Genomic DNA, 16997 nt, shown 5'->3' on the forward strand with positions numbered 1-16997 from the left:
TGCCTATCCCATGCATGCTTAAACTCCTTCACTGTATTTGCAGCTACCACTTCTGCAGGAAGGCTATTCCATGCATCCACTACTCTCTCAGTAAAGTAATACTTCCTGATATTACTTTTAAACCTTTGCCCCTCTAATTTAAAACTATGTCCTCTTGTAGCAGTTTTTCTTCTTTTAATTAATTTCTCCTCTTTTACCTTGTTGATTCCCTTTATGTATTTAAAAGTTTCTATCATATCCCCTTTGTCTCGTTTGTCTTCCAATCTATACATGTTAAGGTCCTTTAACCTTTCCTGGTAAGTTTTATCCTGCAATCCATGTACTAGTTTAGTAGCTCTTCTCTGAACTCTCTCCAAAGTATCAATATCCTTCTGGAGATATGGTCTCCAGTACTGAGCACAATACTCCAAATGAGGTCTCACTAGTGCTCTATGGAGCTGCATGAGCACCTCCCTCTTTCTACTGGTAGTTCCTCTCCCTATACACCCAAGCATTCTGCTAGCATTTCCTGCTGCTCTATGACATTGTCTGCCTACCTTTAAGTCTTCTGAAATAATGACCCCTAAATCCCTTTCCTCAGATACTGAGGTTAGGACTGTATCACTGATTTTATATTCTGCTCTTGAGTTTTTACGCCCCAAGTGCATTATCTTGCACTTATCAACATTAAATTTAAGTTGCCATATTTTTGACCATTCCTTTAGTTTTCCTAAATCCCTTTGCATTTGGTGTTTCCCTCCAGGAACATCAACCCTGTTACAAATCTTTGTGTCATCAGCAAAAAGACACACCTTACCATTGAGGCCTTCTGCAATTTCGCTGATAAAGATATTAAACAATATGGGTCCCAGAACAGATCCCTGAGGTACCCCACTGGTAACAAGACCTTGGTCTGAATATACTCTATTGACTACAACCCTCTATTGCCTGTCCCTCAGCCACTGCCTAATCCATTCAACAATATGGGAGTCCAAGCCCAAAGACTGCAACTTATTGATAAGCCTTCTATGTGGGACAGTATCAAAAGCCTTACTAAAGTCTAGATAAGCAATGTCTACTGCACCTCCGCCATCTATTATTTTAGTCACCCAATCAAAAAAATCAATAAGATTAGTTTGACATGATCTCCCTGAAGTAAACCCATGCTGTTTTTCATCTTTCAATCTATGGGATTTTAGATGTTCCACAATCCTCTCCTTAAGTATGGTTTCCATTAATTTCCCCACTATTGATGTCAGGCTTAGGCTACTTTCACACTAGCGTTCGATCGGATCCGTTCTGAACGGATCCGATCATAATAATGCAGACGGAAGCTCCGTTCAGAACGGATCCGTCTGCATTATTTTAGCATATAACAGCTAAGTGTGAAAATAGCCTCGGACGGATCCGTCCAGACTTTCAATGTAAAGTCAATGGGGGACGGATCCGCTTGAAGATTGAGCCATATTGTGGCATCTTCAAACGGATCCGTCCCCATTGACTTACATTGTAAGTCTGGACGGATCCGCACGCCTCCGCACGGCCAGGCGGACACGCGAACGCTGCAAGCAGCGTTCAGCTGTCCGCCTGTCCGTGCGGAGGCGAGCGGAGCGGAGGCTGAACGCCGCCAGACTGATGCAGTCTGAGCGGATCCGCATCCATTCAGACTGCATCAGGGCTGGACGGAAGCGTTCGGGTCCGCTCGTGAGCCCCTTCAAACGGAGCTCACGAGCGGACAGCCGAACGCTAGTGTGAAAGTAGCCTTACTGGCCTATAGTTGCCCGATTCCTCCCTACTATCTTTCTTGTGAATGGGCACAACATTTGCTATTTTCCAATCTTCTGAGACGACTCCTGTTGCCAGCGATTGGTTAAATAAATCTGTTAATGGTTTTGCTAGTTCACCGCTTAGCTCTTTTAATAGCTTTGGGTGTATCCCATCAGGCCCCTGTGACTTATTTGTATTAATTTTAGACAGTTGACTTAGAACCTCTTCCTCTGTAAAGACACATGCATCAAAAGATTAATTAGTCTTCTTTCCTAACTGAGGTCCTTCTCCTTCATTTTCCTTTGTAAAAACTGAACAGAAGTATTAATTGAGGCAGTCAGCTAGTTCTTTATCTTCTTCCATATACCTTCCTTCTTTTGTTTTTAATTTGGTAATTCCTTGTTTTAGTTTCCTTTTTTTATTTATGTATCTGAAGAATGCCTTATCGCCTTTTTCCCTGACTGAGCTAATTTCTCTTCTGCCTGTGCTTTAGAAGCTATTATAACTTGTTTGGCCTCTCTTTGCCTAATCTTATAAATTTGCTTGTCATCCTCTTCTTTTTTTTTTTTTTTTATAATTCCTAAATGCTATCTTTTTGTTTTTAATGATTTTGGCCACTTCTGCTGAGTACCACAGTGGTCTCTTCCTTTTTTTGCTTTTACTGCCAAGCCTAATGCAATTTTCTGTTGCCTTCAATAGTGCCACTTTTAAGTAGTCCCTTTTCTCCTGGACGCCAATGAAACTGTTCCAATCTGATAGGGACTCGTATACCACTAATCTAATTTTAGAAAAGTCAGTTTTTCTCAAATCGAAAACTTTTGTTTTTGTGTGGCGTGACTCACTGTACTTATAGTAAACCACACTGACTGGTGATCACTAGATCCCAAGCTTTCCCCTACAGTAATATGATATTCCAAATTCCCATTTATGAATACTAAATCTAAAATGGCCTCCTTCCGGGTTGGCTCCTCAACTACTTGCTGTAGAGATAATCCCAGTAGGGAATTTAGAATATCTGTTCTCCTGCAAGAACTAGCTAATTTGGTTTTGCAGTTTACATCAGGAAGATTGCAGTCTCCCATAATTGCAAATCTGGAAAATACAGTTTTTTGAAGAAAAAAAGTGTGTTTTTCAAACTCCAGAAATTGATGGGTGTATTTCTACCTTAAATTGTACACTGACTAATACAGATGTTGTAGATTGCCCAAAAAGTCTTTTTTTGCTAACAGAATAAGAAAGCTGTATATATTAAACTTGAATGTAACACTTGCAGATCTGGAAAATACAGTTTTTGTTTTTTTAAGTGTGTTTTCAAACCCCAGAAAATAATGGGTGTATTTCTACTTTAAATTGCACACTGACTAATCCAGATGTTGTAGATTGCCCAAAATGTCTTTTTTTGCTAACAGAATATGAAATCTGTATATAGTAAACTTGAATTTAACACTTGCAGAACTGGAAAATACAGTTTAAAAAAAATAAATGGTGTGTTTTTAAAACCCCAGAAAATGATGGGTGTATTTCTACCTTAAATTGCACACTGACTAATCCAGATGTTGTAGTTTGCCCCAAAAAATGGTGATTTGCAATGTCCCAAAAGCTCAGATGCCGTGCTGGTGCACTGAGTATGCAAAAAATGGCGGCCGCCGCCAGCCACCTAACTAACAGAATTCTAAAAGTTTGTATTTTTTGGTCAATGAGCTCAGGGCAGGGTAAAACAATAGTGCCCTGCACCCACACAACTATTTGTCTGTAGATCGCTGAGTTAGATTCTCTCCTATGCTCTCCCTGAAATCACAAGTCCAGCAGCATCCTCTCCCTACACTTGTAACAGCAGAGTGACGTGCAGCGCTACGCGACCCAAGCTTATATAGAGCCTGGCTCACATGCTGCTCTGGCCAATCACAGCCATGCCATTAGTAGGCATGGCTGTGATGGCCTCTTGGGGCAAGTAGTATGATGCTTGTTGATTGGCTGCTGTGCAGCCTTTCAAAAAGCGCCAAGAAAGCGCAGAATACCGAACCCGAACTTTTACAGAAATGTTCGCGTCCGGGTCAAAAAATCCTAAAGTTTGGGTTCGCTCAACCCTAATTATTACCTTATTTAGACAGGGTCATTCTTTCCAAATCATGTACAATCATCTGAATTACCACAGATGGATTCCAATCAAGATGTATAAACATATCAAAGATGATCAAATTGTCAAATTTTAGCTTTTCCTTTTAAATAAATTAACTAAAATGTCAAAAATTCTGTTTTTACTTTATAATTATAGGTGATTGAGAGTAGATTGATGGGGGAAAACTTAAATTTAGTACAAGGCAGCAACATAGCAAAATGTAAAAAAAAAAAAAAAAGTAAAAGGGTCTGAAGACTTTCCCCATACATTCCACCAAATAATATTAGCAATGCATTTGATCATAGCTCTTTTTTTTTTTAATTATCTTTATTTGTGATAAACTTTGGATATAGATAGATAGATAACTTCAATTTTTAAAACACAGTACACCTCAACTTCAGCTCTACTTCCATACTTTTCATACTCCAATTCCAAATCAAGTGATCAGCTAATATATTTTAATTCTTATATTTTATTCAAAATTATGTTACCCCTCAAAAGAGTTGTCCATGATTTTGTTTTTATTAAATCTCACCCCCAGTCATCAGGACCTAAAAAGTTAAACATACTTCTGCCCTCAGCTCTGGCTCTCTAATTCTGGGTCTCTCTGCACTCCATTTCTGGTCTCTGCATATAAATTGCCTGCATGGATAGGGTCACATGTGCAGCTGCAGCCAATGACTGGCCTCAGAAGTGACATAGCCCCAGGCAGCACATTTGACTAGGGGGGACATCACTGCTGACCCCATCTATGCGTAATTTGACAGATGGCAACCAGAAATGCAGTGCAGAGAGTCTGGTAGGGAGTCAGAAGAGTTGAAACTATATGATTATGACATTGGTACAGCTTTGACTCCTTGGAACACATATTGTGGTGGTTGTTGAAGTGGTGCAATTGCTGGAGCAAATGGCTGAGAAAATCCTGTGGCTGGAACTGTAGAAGGATTCATGGATACAAGATCATTTTGGATCAAAAATACCTACAATCAGAGAAAACAGTAAGTACAGTAAAGCATGAGTAAAGTTTAATAAGGGAGGAAAGGTTTGGAGTCTGGGATCAGTATTACTTGTGGAGCATGATGAAGGAATCATATGTACAACGTACAATTCAAACACATTGGGTTGGCAGTGTTTGGGGCCTTGGACCTATGTAAATGGTGGGCCTCACCTAACACTAGTTTTGGGAATCTCCCTAATGCCACTACTCAAATGTAGACAAGTATGGTGTGTGTGTTTAGATATGTGGCATACTGTATGTGTCTATTTATTCAGTATATACCTGTGTATAAATTTCTTTGTACAGCATTGTTAATGACTATGTGCCTGATCCTAGTTTTCCATATCAGTCATAGTGATTTCATGCCTTTCACAGGTTATCCACAGAGCTGGTTCCCAGCATTCTCAGCTCCTGCTTGCCTGGTTATGGACCAGTACATGTGGCACAGGACAACATTGGAGCTTTAATATGAGAAAATCAAAGGGCACATTTTACTTGACTTGGAAATGTTTTCACTAACCTATCCAATTCCAAGAGATTTTGCGTTGATAATCTTGGTTAAAATCTGTTATCTGTTAATGTGCTACCGGTCTCTTTTAACATGGCTTTTAACATGACATTTTTCATTGCAAAGAGTGAAGTCTGAGGTTAGACCTGCAGTCAAAATCTAGGACACATACTGTAGTGTGATTAGGGTTTATGTAAAAAGAAAATCTGGAACAAGTGAATAATGGGGAGTTGGGGAGGGATGTCATATCACAATTTTTCCTTGTGGAGCAGAAAGACTAAAGAAAGACTAGGTATTTGCCAGCAGAAGATCTTCTGGTCGGCCTAGACTCTGTCACAATAAGTTGCAGTAAATTCCAAAGGAGGACAGTCCCATTTCAAGTTGAATTTGGTAAATGTGTGTGAAATGTTAACTAAAAATTATGCAATTAAATGTGGGATATAATTGTGGCCATGTACATGTCCTTTGGAGAGTGGGTCAGGATGGGTCCTGCAGGTAGGGGCTCAAATATTTTCGCAGGTTTCAGAGGAACACCCACTTGTTATCTATTGATAAGAATTATATTTGTGTGAAGCATGTACAACATTTCTTTTTTTTTTTTTTCTTAAAGGAACAATCTTGATGACGGTATACATGTAGAGATCATCCTCTTCTGCGGTCAAACAATTTTTTACTACACTATGAAATGACATACTAGATAGGAATTATACCATTCATCATGAAACTAATTAAGAATGTTGAATGCATTTCCCATCATAAGAAATTTCAATTTCTTGATTTATTTTGATTTTGATAGCACGGACATACATTCATTATTTTCCCTATTGGCCATATAATCTGTACAGTTAAATGAGTTGTCTCATTAATACAAGACAACCAAGTTTTGAAGCTGACTCTATCACAAGTCAGGATTCAGAAGTCCTAGTGATAACATGCAACCAGCCATAAACTGTTGCATTACATGCCAGCCATTCAGATGGGATTGACAGAGCAAGAGCTTTCCATTCTTAGCTGCTTTTTATTCTGGCTTCTCTCTATCTACTACAGTCTGCCTCTGGCATGGTGTAATAACAGTAGTAGGATGGCAGGCCTGGAAGTCTTCACTAGGCCCCTCAGTTGTCATAACAACCACTCAGCACCTCATGATCACTTGTACAATACTTCCGTATTGAAACATTTGCAATTTTACGAGCATCCTATATTATCTGGCAGAGGCAGGATGTAATGAGTCCTAACATGGCAGTCCTGGGTGCCATGGCAACTGAATGCCAACCGACAATTGCATTGCATGCTGGAGCAGATACCGGGAGACAGAGGGAGCTTCAGAGCTCACATTGTACACTCCCTGAGCACTGAAGACATACAGTTACATTATGGCAAGATAACGAATTAAAGGCATTATCTTATGAATCCAGAGAGAATGGTCCCAAGCAGATCATCTTTGTGATGTGTGTATATCCTACTAGGGCACTTGGACCAGGGCTGAGAACTCCTTCAATAAAATCAAATGTCTGTTTCTTCAGTAAGCCCAGGCTCTCAGTACAGAAAATGTTGTGAACACTTACTGGATACCCACAGATTTTATCCTGTGTGCATTCTGGACTCACCTGAGGGCTATTTGAAGATATCTTGCACAGTGAACGGCATCCAAAAATTGAGACGGAGAAAGATATGCAGAATATCAGCAAATTTATCACGAGAAGAATAGATTGCAATGCGTAAGTAGCGGACTGCAAACACAAAACCAAAAATGAATTATGAAAAACTTCAAGACTGGAATCTACCATACTTTATATAACAAACACCATTACATATAATAATTCTTTATTATTCATCATGCAATACCTGATTTAGATAACCACATACAAGCCTATGCCCTTACCATACTTTCTTTAATATTTTATTTTATGTGCATTTATTTACATTAATATCGTATTTTATTATTGTCACTTATTTCCAACTAGTCATGCTTAGTAATCTAGCACACCATTGTCCACATAAACTAGTAATTAAGTACACATCGGTACACTAGTAGCTATGTACATAGACATATTAGGACTTAAAGAGAATCTGTCACCTCCAAACTTTCTTTTTCGTCCTGCATAACAGAAACCAGACAGTTCCGTTATGCAAACCCATAGACCTCTATTATGACGGATCAAAACGGAATGCCTCTAAAAGTTTCCATTTTGAATTCTGTCTTCTGAATTCAGTTATTTTCCGTTATAACTAGAGATGAGCAAATCGAAGCTGACGAAGTGGAATTCGATCCGAATTTCAGGAAAAATTTGATTCGCAACTAATGCAAATTTCCTTGCACTTCATGATAATGAATCGCAATTTTTCCTAAAATGGCGGCTACACTCTTGAGGACATGGGACAAGGAAATCTGGGAAGGTGGGCTGACCCATAATGCCATGCATGCATCCAATCAGCAGCCAGCCAGCCCTTTGATGTCATAGCCTATAAATACCCGCAGCCATCTTGGATTCAGACATTTTTCAGTGTTCTGAGTGCAGGGACAAACGTGGCAGGCGCTAGGGAGAGTTATACTGAAAACCTCATTGTGAAAAAATAAAGCAATTTATAAGTGCAGGGAAATATTCAAATGGCAGGGAAACGATAGGAAGGAATCATTTCACAGCATCTTAGTGCAAAGAGAGACATCTGAAGTCACTACTAGGGACAGTGCTAGAAAAACCTCATTGTGATTTACAAGTGCAGGGATACATTATTTGGGGATCCAAATAGCCATTATACACCTCGGGCATTCCAGCAATTGGTTCTTGTAATTGGGGTGCAAGTGCTATGCAAGCTACTGTGTGTGACACCAGTGGCGGATCCAGGGGGGGGCAATGGGGCAATTGCCCCCCCCCCCCGAGCTGGCGGCGGCAGGGCACAGGTAGATGAGCGCTTCCATTGTGGAAGCGCTCATCTCCAGTCATCTGTATCGCAGTCTTCAGGACAGCGATACAGATGTCCGTTCTGCGGCTGGGGAGGGAGAGGCGTTTCTCTTTCCCTTCCTCTGATAGGCTGCAGGCACTAGGCCGGCAGCCTATCAGAGGCCGGCGCAGGCAGCGCGATGACATCATCGCGCCGCCTGAGCCATACAGCGTGGGACACAGGCCGGAAGAGGCCTGCATCGCATCGCTGACATGGAGGTAAGTATGTGTTTTTTGTTTTGTTTTTTAATATATACAATACTTTTACTGGCTTGGGGGGGGGGGGCTGTTATTACTGGCACAGGGGGGGGGCTGTTATTACTGGCACAGGGGGAGGGGGGCTGTTATTACTAGCACAGGGGGGAGGGGGGCTGTTATTACTGGCACAGGGGTGAGGGGGGTCTGTTATTACTGGCACAGGGAGGGGCTGTTATTGCTGGCACTGGGGGGGCTGTTATTACTGGCACAGGGGGGCTGTTATTGCTGGCACAGGGGGGGGGCTGTTATTGCTGGCACATAGGGGCTGTTATTGCTGGCACATGGGGGCTGTTATTGCTGGCACAGGGGGGCTGTTATTGCTGGCACAGGGGGGGGCTGTTATTAATACTGGCACAGGGGGGGCTGTTATTAATACTGGCACATGGGGGGCTGTTATTAATACTGCCACAGGGGGGGGGGGCTGTTATTAAAACTGGCACATGGGGGAGCTGTTATTAATACTGGCACATGGGGGGCTGTTAATACTGGCACATGGGGGGCTGTTAATACTGGCACATGGGGGGCTGTTATTAATACTGCCACAGGGGGGGGCTGTTATTAAAACTGGCACATGGGGGAGCTGTTAATACTGGCACATGGGGGGCTGTTAATACTGGCACATGGGGGGCTGTTAATACTGGCACATGGGGGGCTGTTATTAAAACTGGCACATGGGGGAGCTGTTATTAATACTGGCACATGGGGGGCTGTTAATACTGGCACATGGGGGGCTGTTAATACTGGCACATGGGGGGGCTGTTAATACTGGCACATGATTGGGGGCACCATAGGGGCATCTACTGAGGCCACAAAGAAGGGGTATTTTATATGGGTGCTCTGTACAGTACAATTTTATACTGGGACACATTATGGTGGGTACTATGGGGAAGGGGGGAGAGGAGTACTATGGGGTCATCTACGGGGGGCACTAAGAAGGGGTATTTTATACTTGCAAATTATGGGGGACACTGAGGGCATTTTCTGGAGCATTTTATACTGGTACATTATGGGGGGCACTAGGAGGAAGGAGGGTGTGGAGCACTATGGGGGCATTTACTAGGGGCACTATATAGGGGTATTTTATACTGGCACATTATGGGGGCACTATGGGGACATTAGCTCAACTGGGGGCATTACAAGGGGGTATTTTTTGTACTGTCACATTATAAGGAGAATTATTTCTACTGGGGGGGCATTATGGTGGGCTTTATTACTCCCCCATGGTATGACCCCCTAGTAGCAGCACCATCCTCTCCCTGCTCTGCTATCCCTCTGCCTCTTCTCCAAATCCTTATTATGAAATCTTTCTCATTAGGATAAAACACATTAGCTCCGCCGAGCCCCCGGCCAAAGTGTTGAAGTGGTGTCTGAGATCCCCAAGGGCCAAGTCAAGTAATTGTAAGTTTTCATGTGAAATATGTTTGTTATACACATATAGCCTACACTGTGCCACACAATATACAGTATACCTCTACACTGTGTAGTCTGTTTTATAAGCACCATTGTTTTGTGGCGGCGGACAGAAAAAAATCTGAAAGTGCCCCTCACGAGACCAGGCTCTGGATCCGCCACTGTGTGACACCAGATATGAGTGGTGGCACTGGCAGTAGTGGGCACAGTATATGCTGTGAGCCTGACACACATGCTGGCAGGCAACTGCAATTAGATTACAGAGGATAAACTTCTGCCAACTTCTGCCAGTGCCACTCATATCTGGTGTCACACACAGTAGCTTGTATTAAAAAAATAATAATAATTGACTGTAATATAATAGCAGTTACTTTTCTGCAAGAGTGTGTGTTAGGCCTACAGCATCTACTCTGCCAACTACTGCCAGTGCACAGTGCCACTGATATCTGGTGTCACACACAGTAGCTTGCATTTAAAAAATAAAATAAAAATTTTGACTGTAATATAATAGCAGTTACTTTTCTGCAAGCGTGTGTGTTAGGCCTACAGCATCTACTCTGCCAACTACAGCCAGTGCCACTCATATCTGGTGTCACACACAGTAGCTTTCATTTAAAAAAAATTAAATAAAAACAATTTTGACTGTAATATAATAGCAGTTACTTTTCTGCAAGCGTGTGTGTTAGGCCTACAGCGTCTACTCTGCCAACTACAGCCAGTGCCACTCATATCTGTTGTCACACACAGTAGCTTGCATTTAAAAAAAACAATTTTGACTGTAATATAATAGCAGTTACTTTTCTGCAAGCGTGTGTGTTAGGCCTACAGCGTCTACTCTGCCAACTTCTGCAAGTGCCACTCATATCTGGTGTCCCACACAGTAGCTTGCATTTAAAAAAATAAAATAAAAACAATTTTGACTGTAATATAATAGCAGTTACTTTTCTGCAAGCGTGTGTGTTAGACCTACAGCGTCTGCTCTGCCAACTTCTGCCAGTGCCACTGATATCTGGTGTCACACACAGGAGCTTGCATTTAAAAAAAATAAAAAATAAAAATTTGACTGTAATATAATAGCAGTTCCTTTTCTGCAAGCGTGTGTGTTAGGCCTACAGCGTCTGCTCTGCCAACTTCTGCCAGTGCCACTCATATCTGTTGTCACATACAGTAGCTTGCATTTTAAAAAATAATAATAATTTTGACTGTATATGCTGTGAAGATACGAGATGTGCAGCACCTGAAACTACGGATACTGGAAGCCTGTGCTAGCATTTCTCCTGCGGTGTTGCTATCAATGTGTGAAGAGTGGGAGAAGAGGGTTGCATTGACAATCCAACACAATGGGCAGCACATTGAACACATTTTATAAGTGGTCAGAAACTTGTAAATAACTCATGAAAGAATAAAGTTACGTTAAAACCAAGCACACCATTGTTTTTCTTGTGAAATACCCAATAAGTTTGATGTGTCACATAACCCTCTTCCTATTGAAAAAACAAAAGTTGGATTCAAAATGGCCAACTTCAAAATGGCCGCCATGGTCACCACCCATCTTGAAAAGTTTCCCCCCTCACATATACTAATGTGCCACAAACAGGAAGTTAATATCACCAACCATTCCCATTTTATTAAGGTGTATCCATATAAATGGCCCACCCTGTATAATAGCGGTTACTTTTCTGCAAGCGTGTGTGTTAGGCCTACAGCGTCTACTCTGCCAACTACTGCTAGTGCCACTCATATCTGGTGTCACACACAGTAGCTTGCATTTAAAAAAATAACAACAATTTTGACTGTAATATAATAGCAGTTACTTTTCTGCAAGCGTGTGTGTTAGGCCTACAGCGTCTACTCTGCCAACTACTGCCAGTGCCACTCATATCTGGTGTCACACACAGTAGCTTGCATTTAAAAAAATAAAAAATAAATTTGACTGTAATATAATAGCAGTTACTTTTCTGCAAGCGTGTGTGGCTTCCTCATACTGCTGCCACCTCCAGACTCGGTTATTGTGCAACTATGTGGCCTCCCCCTAATGCTGCAGCCGCCACCTCCACACTCTGTCAATGTACCACTCTGTGGCCTCCTGATGCTGCCGCCACCTCCACACTGTCATTGTGCCACTCGGTGGTCTCCTCATGCTGTTCCAACCCTCCCCCTTTTATGACTGAGCCAATATTTTGCCTTTCAGCCTGGATGACATCATCATTTGTTTGACCATTCTTCGGATCTGTCAGAAGGAAGGAAAAATGAGACAGATCCTGTCTGTGTAGCAGCTGTAAGGCCTGTATGGTCCCATCAGAATTGGCTTTTAATTTGGTAGCCAAAAGCAGGAGTGGGTACAAAACACAGAAGACATGCAAATTTTCCATTCAAGTGTCACCTCTGTTTTAGATCCAGTCCTGTTTTTTTTGGCATTAGCAATACTGATGGATTATTGAGCAAATGCTGACCGAGTGAAGGTGGATGCTCCACAGACAGGATCCGTTTTTTGTGGGTTATTGTTCTGATGGATCAGAGGAAGGGCAAATTAATCAGTGATGTCAACACAAACTTACTTCTAACACCCTTTCCACTCTTTTCGGCTCTCTTCAGCCCGGAAATAGACTTTTTTTATGTGATTCGCTGCGAATAAATTCGGATCAAAGCAAATCTTTTTGGAGAATTCGGTGACCCAGCCAAATGGATTTTTTTAGAAATTTGCTCATCTCTAGTTATAACCATGTTTCAAATTTTTTACTTTCCCCAGCCTACAGGGAACAGTGGCAGTGGAGGCTCAGTGGTTAACACTGGTGCATTGAAGTGCTAGGGTTCCAATCTGATCAAGGACGACATCTGCACTGACTTTGTGCTGTATGTTCTCTCTGTGTTTGTGTGGGTTTTCCTCCCACACTCAAATTATAAGCCAAATATGTTGTAAATATGTCTAAATCTGTGATGCTATAGTTGTTTAAATAAAGCGGGGAAGGGAAGGTGTGACACAATGCACCACAAAAATTTCTATGAGCAACACCCTGTGCCTAGGGCTTTGTACTAGCAGAATGATACACCATTTTTATACCACCTTGAAACTGGTATAGTTTTATCTAAGGCATCCATCAAATTCTGATGAAGACTGTGACAACACAAGGGGCAAGTAGAGACAGATAAACGTGGCGCGTTGTTTGAATAAAAATAGTGTCTAGCATGTTGAAATTAAAGAAAATTGTGGTGCATAGACTTCATACAGTTGGTACAGCAAGAGTGTGTGAAAAATTCTGGCATAAATTAAGACACAATCCAGGTTCAGTCGGATTGATATATCTGCCCCACTGGCTTAACATTTTCCAGCAAACATGTTTGCAGACTGACCTTATAAGGTCCTTATAATCAGGCAGTGGTGCATATACCCTTGTACTGTATTTTACCTATCACACCAAAGGACATAGAAACATCTTGTGGAAAGCCACAGGTTGTTGTGTATCTGCTGACAATTTTTCATAAAGCTCATTCTATGGACAAGCTTCTTACATTGATGTCTATGTAGAGTACCTGACTGTCCAATAGGTAAGGCTAGATGAGATTGGTGAGCTTGTGTAAAGCTACGTGTAATATACATTCTGTTCTAAGTCACTACTATGGTTGAGGTCCAAGAGATTGTCACCAGATCAGATAAAATCTTACATCTATGCCTAACTTAATTGTTTTTTAATCCACCATGTTACATTTGTCCATTAGGGTAGCCAACCATAGGTTTCCCATATAGAGCTTCCTGATTTTAAGAAATGTTTTATTATCTTAGACTAAAATTCAGAGGACTTCTTGTTTTTTGTTAAAGATCTCTATTCTCTACCATTAAAACTCATTTCAGGATGTTTGAGAATCCAGCACTTGTCTGGTTCCTCAGAAGATATAGTAAAGAAACTTTATTATAGGGATACATTTCAGAAAATTTGCTAGTTATCTTAATGGTTTTATCTGCATTAAAGGTGATTAAAACTTACAAGTAGTTGTTGACATCTTCTGTACTCATTTTGATAGTCATAGTAACCATAGTTACCATAGTCACCATAGTTACCATAGTAATAGTAATAGTAATAGCAGCGGAGGGTTGCAAGATCAACAATATTTAGGATTATAGCAATCACACTAAAGATGGAACTGATGATGTTTAAGGAGAGGGATCCTCTTACCTGTTGAAACAAAATTCAATTGGTAAAAACATAGATTTTGTATTTGACCTTCAAAGTAGTACTGTTGTCTCATAGCTTTCAGAATTCCATAATAAGTGCAGAGGCCAAAAACTTGCACTTGCATTTTTTTGTTGTCATTTCTAATAGTGTTTTTTTTTTACATTTATGATATTTCAAAACCTCATCAATGGAGGTCTCCAGTCTACTAATCAACAGGTGACTATGCATGTACAATCGTTGTATGTCATAGTGAATAGGATCTATGGAAAGAGACGCACAAGTGGACTCATCCTCTGTAGTTAAGCTGACCATACACATGACATAAATAAACAAAGAGAAAAGAGCAGGGCGGCACTGCTGTGTATGGCGTGGGAGTGCACGGAATGCTAGGCGACTCTGTCAACAAGTACAGCCAGTGAACGTGGTGCTCTGCCCCAAAATATAAGTCTCATGGTATGTAGAAATGGAGAGGACATACACACACTACATAGTTGTTAACAGAAAGCTCATTGGGTCAACCGCTATCTCTCCTGATCCTACCATGCATACTCGGCTCCGCTGAGCATTCATTTGTAATGGAGCAGAGAAAAGGCCGCTGCCATACACCTGTGGTTGCAGCTTACATCCTGAGAACAAAAAGACGAGCAGTAGAAATCAAATGTGTTTAATTCTTTTCTCTCCTAACATCAGCCGTGGGGGGAGAGTCAGGAAGCCGCCATACACATTAGATTGTTGGCTAAACTTCCTGGGTTTCAAGTTTGGACAATACCTCTTAGGCTTCGTTCACATAACTCTGTTTAGTAGCAGGAGAACCGAAAGGACGGATTCTGCACATAACTGAGCCGAACGGAACCCAAGGACCCCATAGACTATAATGGGGTCTGTTAGGTTTACGCTCAGATGAAGATTTTTGAAGCGGAGACAAAAGTATCTTCCTTGGCTCAGTTAGTCCTAAACGGAGCAGGAGAACGGAAAGGCTGGACGGTGATGTGAACGAAGCCTTTATGTGTATGGCCAGTTTTACATGGGCCAGCACTTCTAATCTTAGGATTGGATGAGGTCTCAGCAGTGTGAATCCAATTAGTATTTCATGTCTGTGATTGTAAAACCTTTTTAACCTTTTAAAAAAACAATTTTCAACTGTTTTACGTATGTAATGGTTTAAACACTTTTTATGAGGCTATGAAAATAATAGGGTTGTTATTATTTTATACACAGTCAAATCACGTTATTATGACCACCAGCTAATATCCAGAGTAACCACCGTTTGCAGGTCCTGGCAGGTTGTCACAGTTATCTAGAGCCATGCCAACTACAGTGCATCCCACAACTGCTGGAGGGTGCACAGGGGAGTGAACACAGTCCCACAGATGCTTAATTGCAAGTCTGGGGTATTATAGCCAGGAGGGTAGTACTGGGAAATCTTGGTCATGCTCTTCCAAACAATGTCAGACATTTCTAGCCATGTGACATGTCGCATTGTCTTGCTCCATCCCAGGGAAGACAATCAGCATGTACGGTTTTATGTGATATGAAAGGATGTATTCTACCCAAATAGGTTCAGAATGCCTTCCACATGGATGAGTGGGCCCAGATAATGCAATGAAAACATTCCCCAGACCATAACGCTGCCACCACCAGCTTGGGCGCTCCCAGAAATGGTTGCAAGGTGTCTGTTCTCTGATGTTTCACGCATGACACACCAATTTCCATCCATTCGATGAGGCAGAAAACAGGTCATTGTGGAAAGAAACCCTATGCCAATTAGTGGAGGTCCAATTTTAATACTGCTGTGAAAAATTAAAACTTTTTTTGGCGATGCAACTATGTTAGAAAAGATGCAGAGTCCATCCGTCAAGTTCGGAGCCCCATATGCAGTAAAACTGTTGTTTTAGACTCTGTCTGGAAGCCCCCTGGTTAATTTTGGTGATGAGCTGCTCCACTGTAGAGTGTCCACCCTTGCATTGTAGCAGACATTCACCTCTCACATCAATGGCACCTGGTGTTCTGCAGTTTCCACTTTGCTTATTCGTAGTGGTGCAATTTGTCTACTCACTTTCACCACAGCAGCACGAGAACAGTTCACAAACTACGCAGTTTCAGAAATTTTGCCACCCTTAGCCCGAAAGCCAATTATCATTCTTTTTTGCAACTCTGATAAATCGCTCCTTTTACCCATGACAGCAACGAGGGATATGTGTGCAGATAGCCTATCGCACATCAACTCCCCATACATCAGGATGTTGGGGACTAGGTCTGGCATCAGAAATAGGGTCCAATCTCCGTCCAATGTGTAGTGGACAGAGCTGGTTACTGCAACGCTGATCCAACAGTTATGGTGCCTATTTCTAACACCAGAGTAACTGCCAAACAGCTGATTGGCAGGCATGTCCCCACCAATCTATTATTGATGGCAGGGCCAGATTGTGCTTAAAAAAAAAAAAAAAAAAACAGGCCATCTGGCTGTGTGGTAAATGTGAAATATGTTTTTGCCCCTTCCCCACCTCAGTTCTAATGGTATATTTGGATGGAAACTATACATATTTTGTTACAGATTAGCAAGTGTGATCCCACTGTATCAACTAACTGGATTGGTATAAGGCTTCACCCTTTAAACCATATACAGAGAACTGGACTTCACTGCGGGTTAGCAACCAAGTAATAGTGCGCCCAAACGTCCCACCAATTATAATTCTCTCCTAGATTGCCCTCATTACTAATAGTGCCCCATACAGTGATAATGTTCCATGAGAGTACCTTCATTAGCAATAATGCCCTCCATATTGTACCCCAGTAGTAATAAGGCCCCCTATAGTGCCACTAGTAGTAAAAGAGCACCTCTATA

The 16997-nt window shown here is 41.5% G+C and overlaps 1 protein-coding gene across 1 annotated transcript in view; it reads right to left on the minus strand.

Moving 5' to 3' along the window:
* Positions 1-4183: 4183 nt before the first annotated feature.
* Positions 4184-16997, minus strand: part of LOC122923933 (membrane-spanning 4-domains subfamily A member 8-like) — a 76948-nt gene continuing 64134 nt past the window's right edge. Inside the window, exons 4-6 of the mRNA XM_044274817.1 lie at positions 13964-14152; positions 6978-7100; positions 4184-4845 (exon numbers count right to left, since the gene is read on the minus strand). Of these exons, the coding sequence (XP_044130752.1) occupies positions 4696-4845; positions 6978-7100; positions 13964-14152 (462 nt within the window). The 3' untranslated portion in view covers positions 4184-4695. The remainder of the gene's footprint in view (positions 4846-6977; positions 7101-13963; positions 14153-16997) is intronic.

This window comes from Bufo gargarizans, unplaced genomic scaffold (assembly GCF_014858855.1).
Source record: "Bufo gargarizans isolate SCDJY-AF-19 unplaced genomic scaffold, ASM1485885v1 original_scaffold_2077_pilon, whole genome shotgun sequence".
Taxonomy (NCBI): Eukaryota; Metazoa; Chordata; class Amphibia; order Anura; family Bufonidae; genus Bufo; species Bufo gargarizans.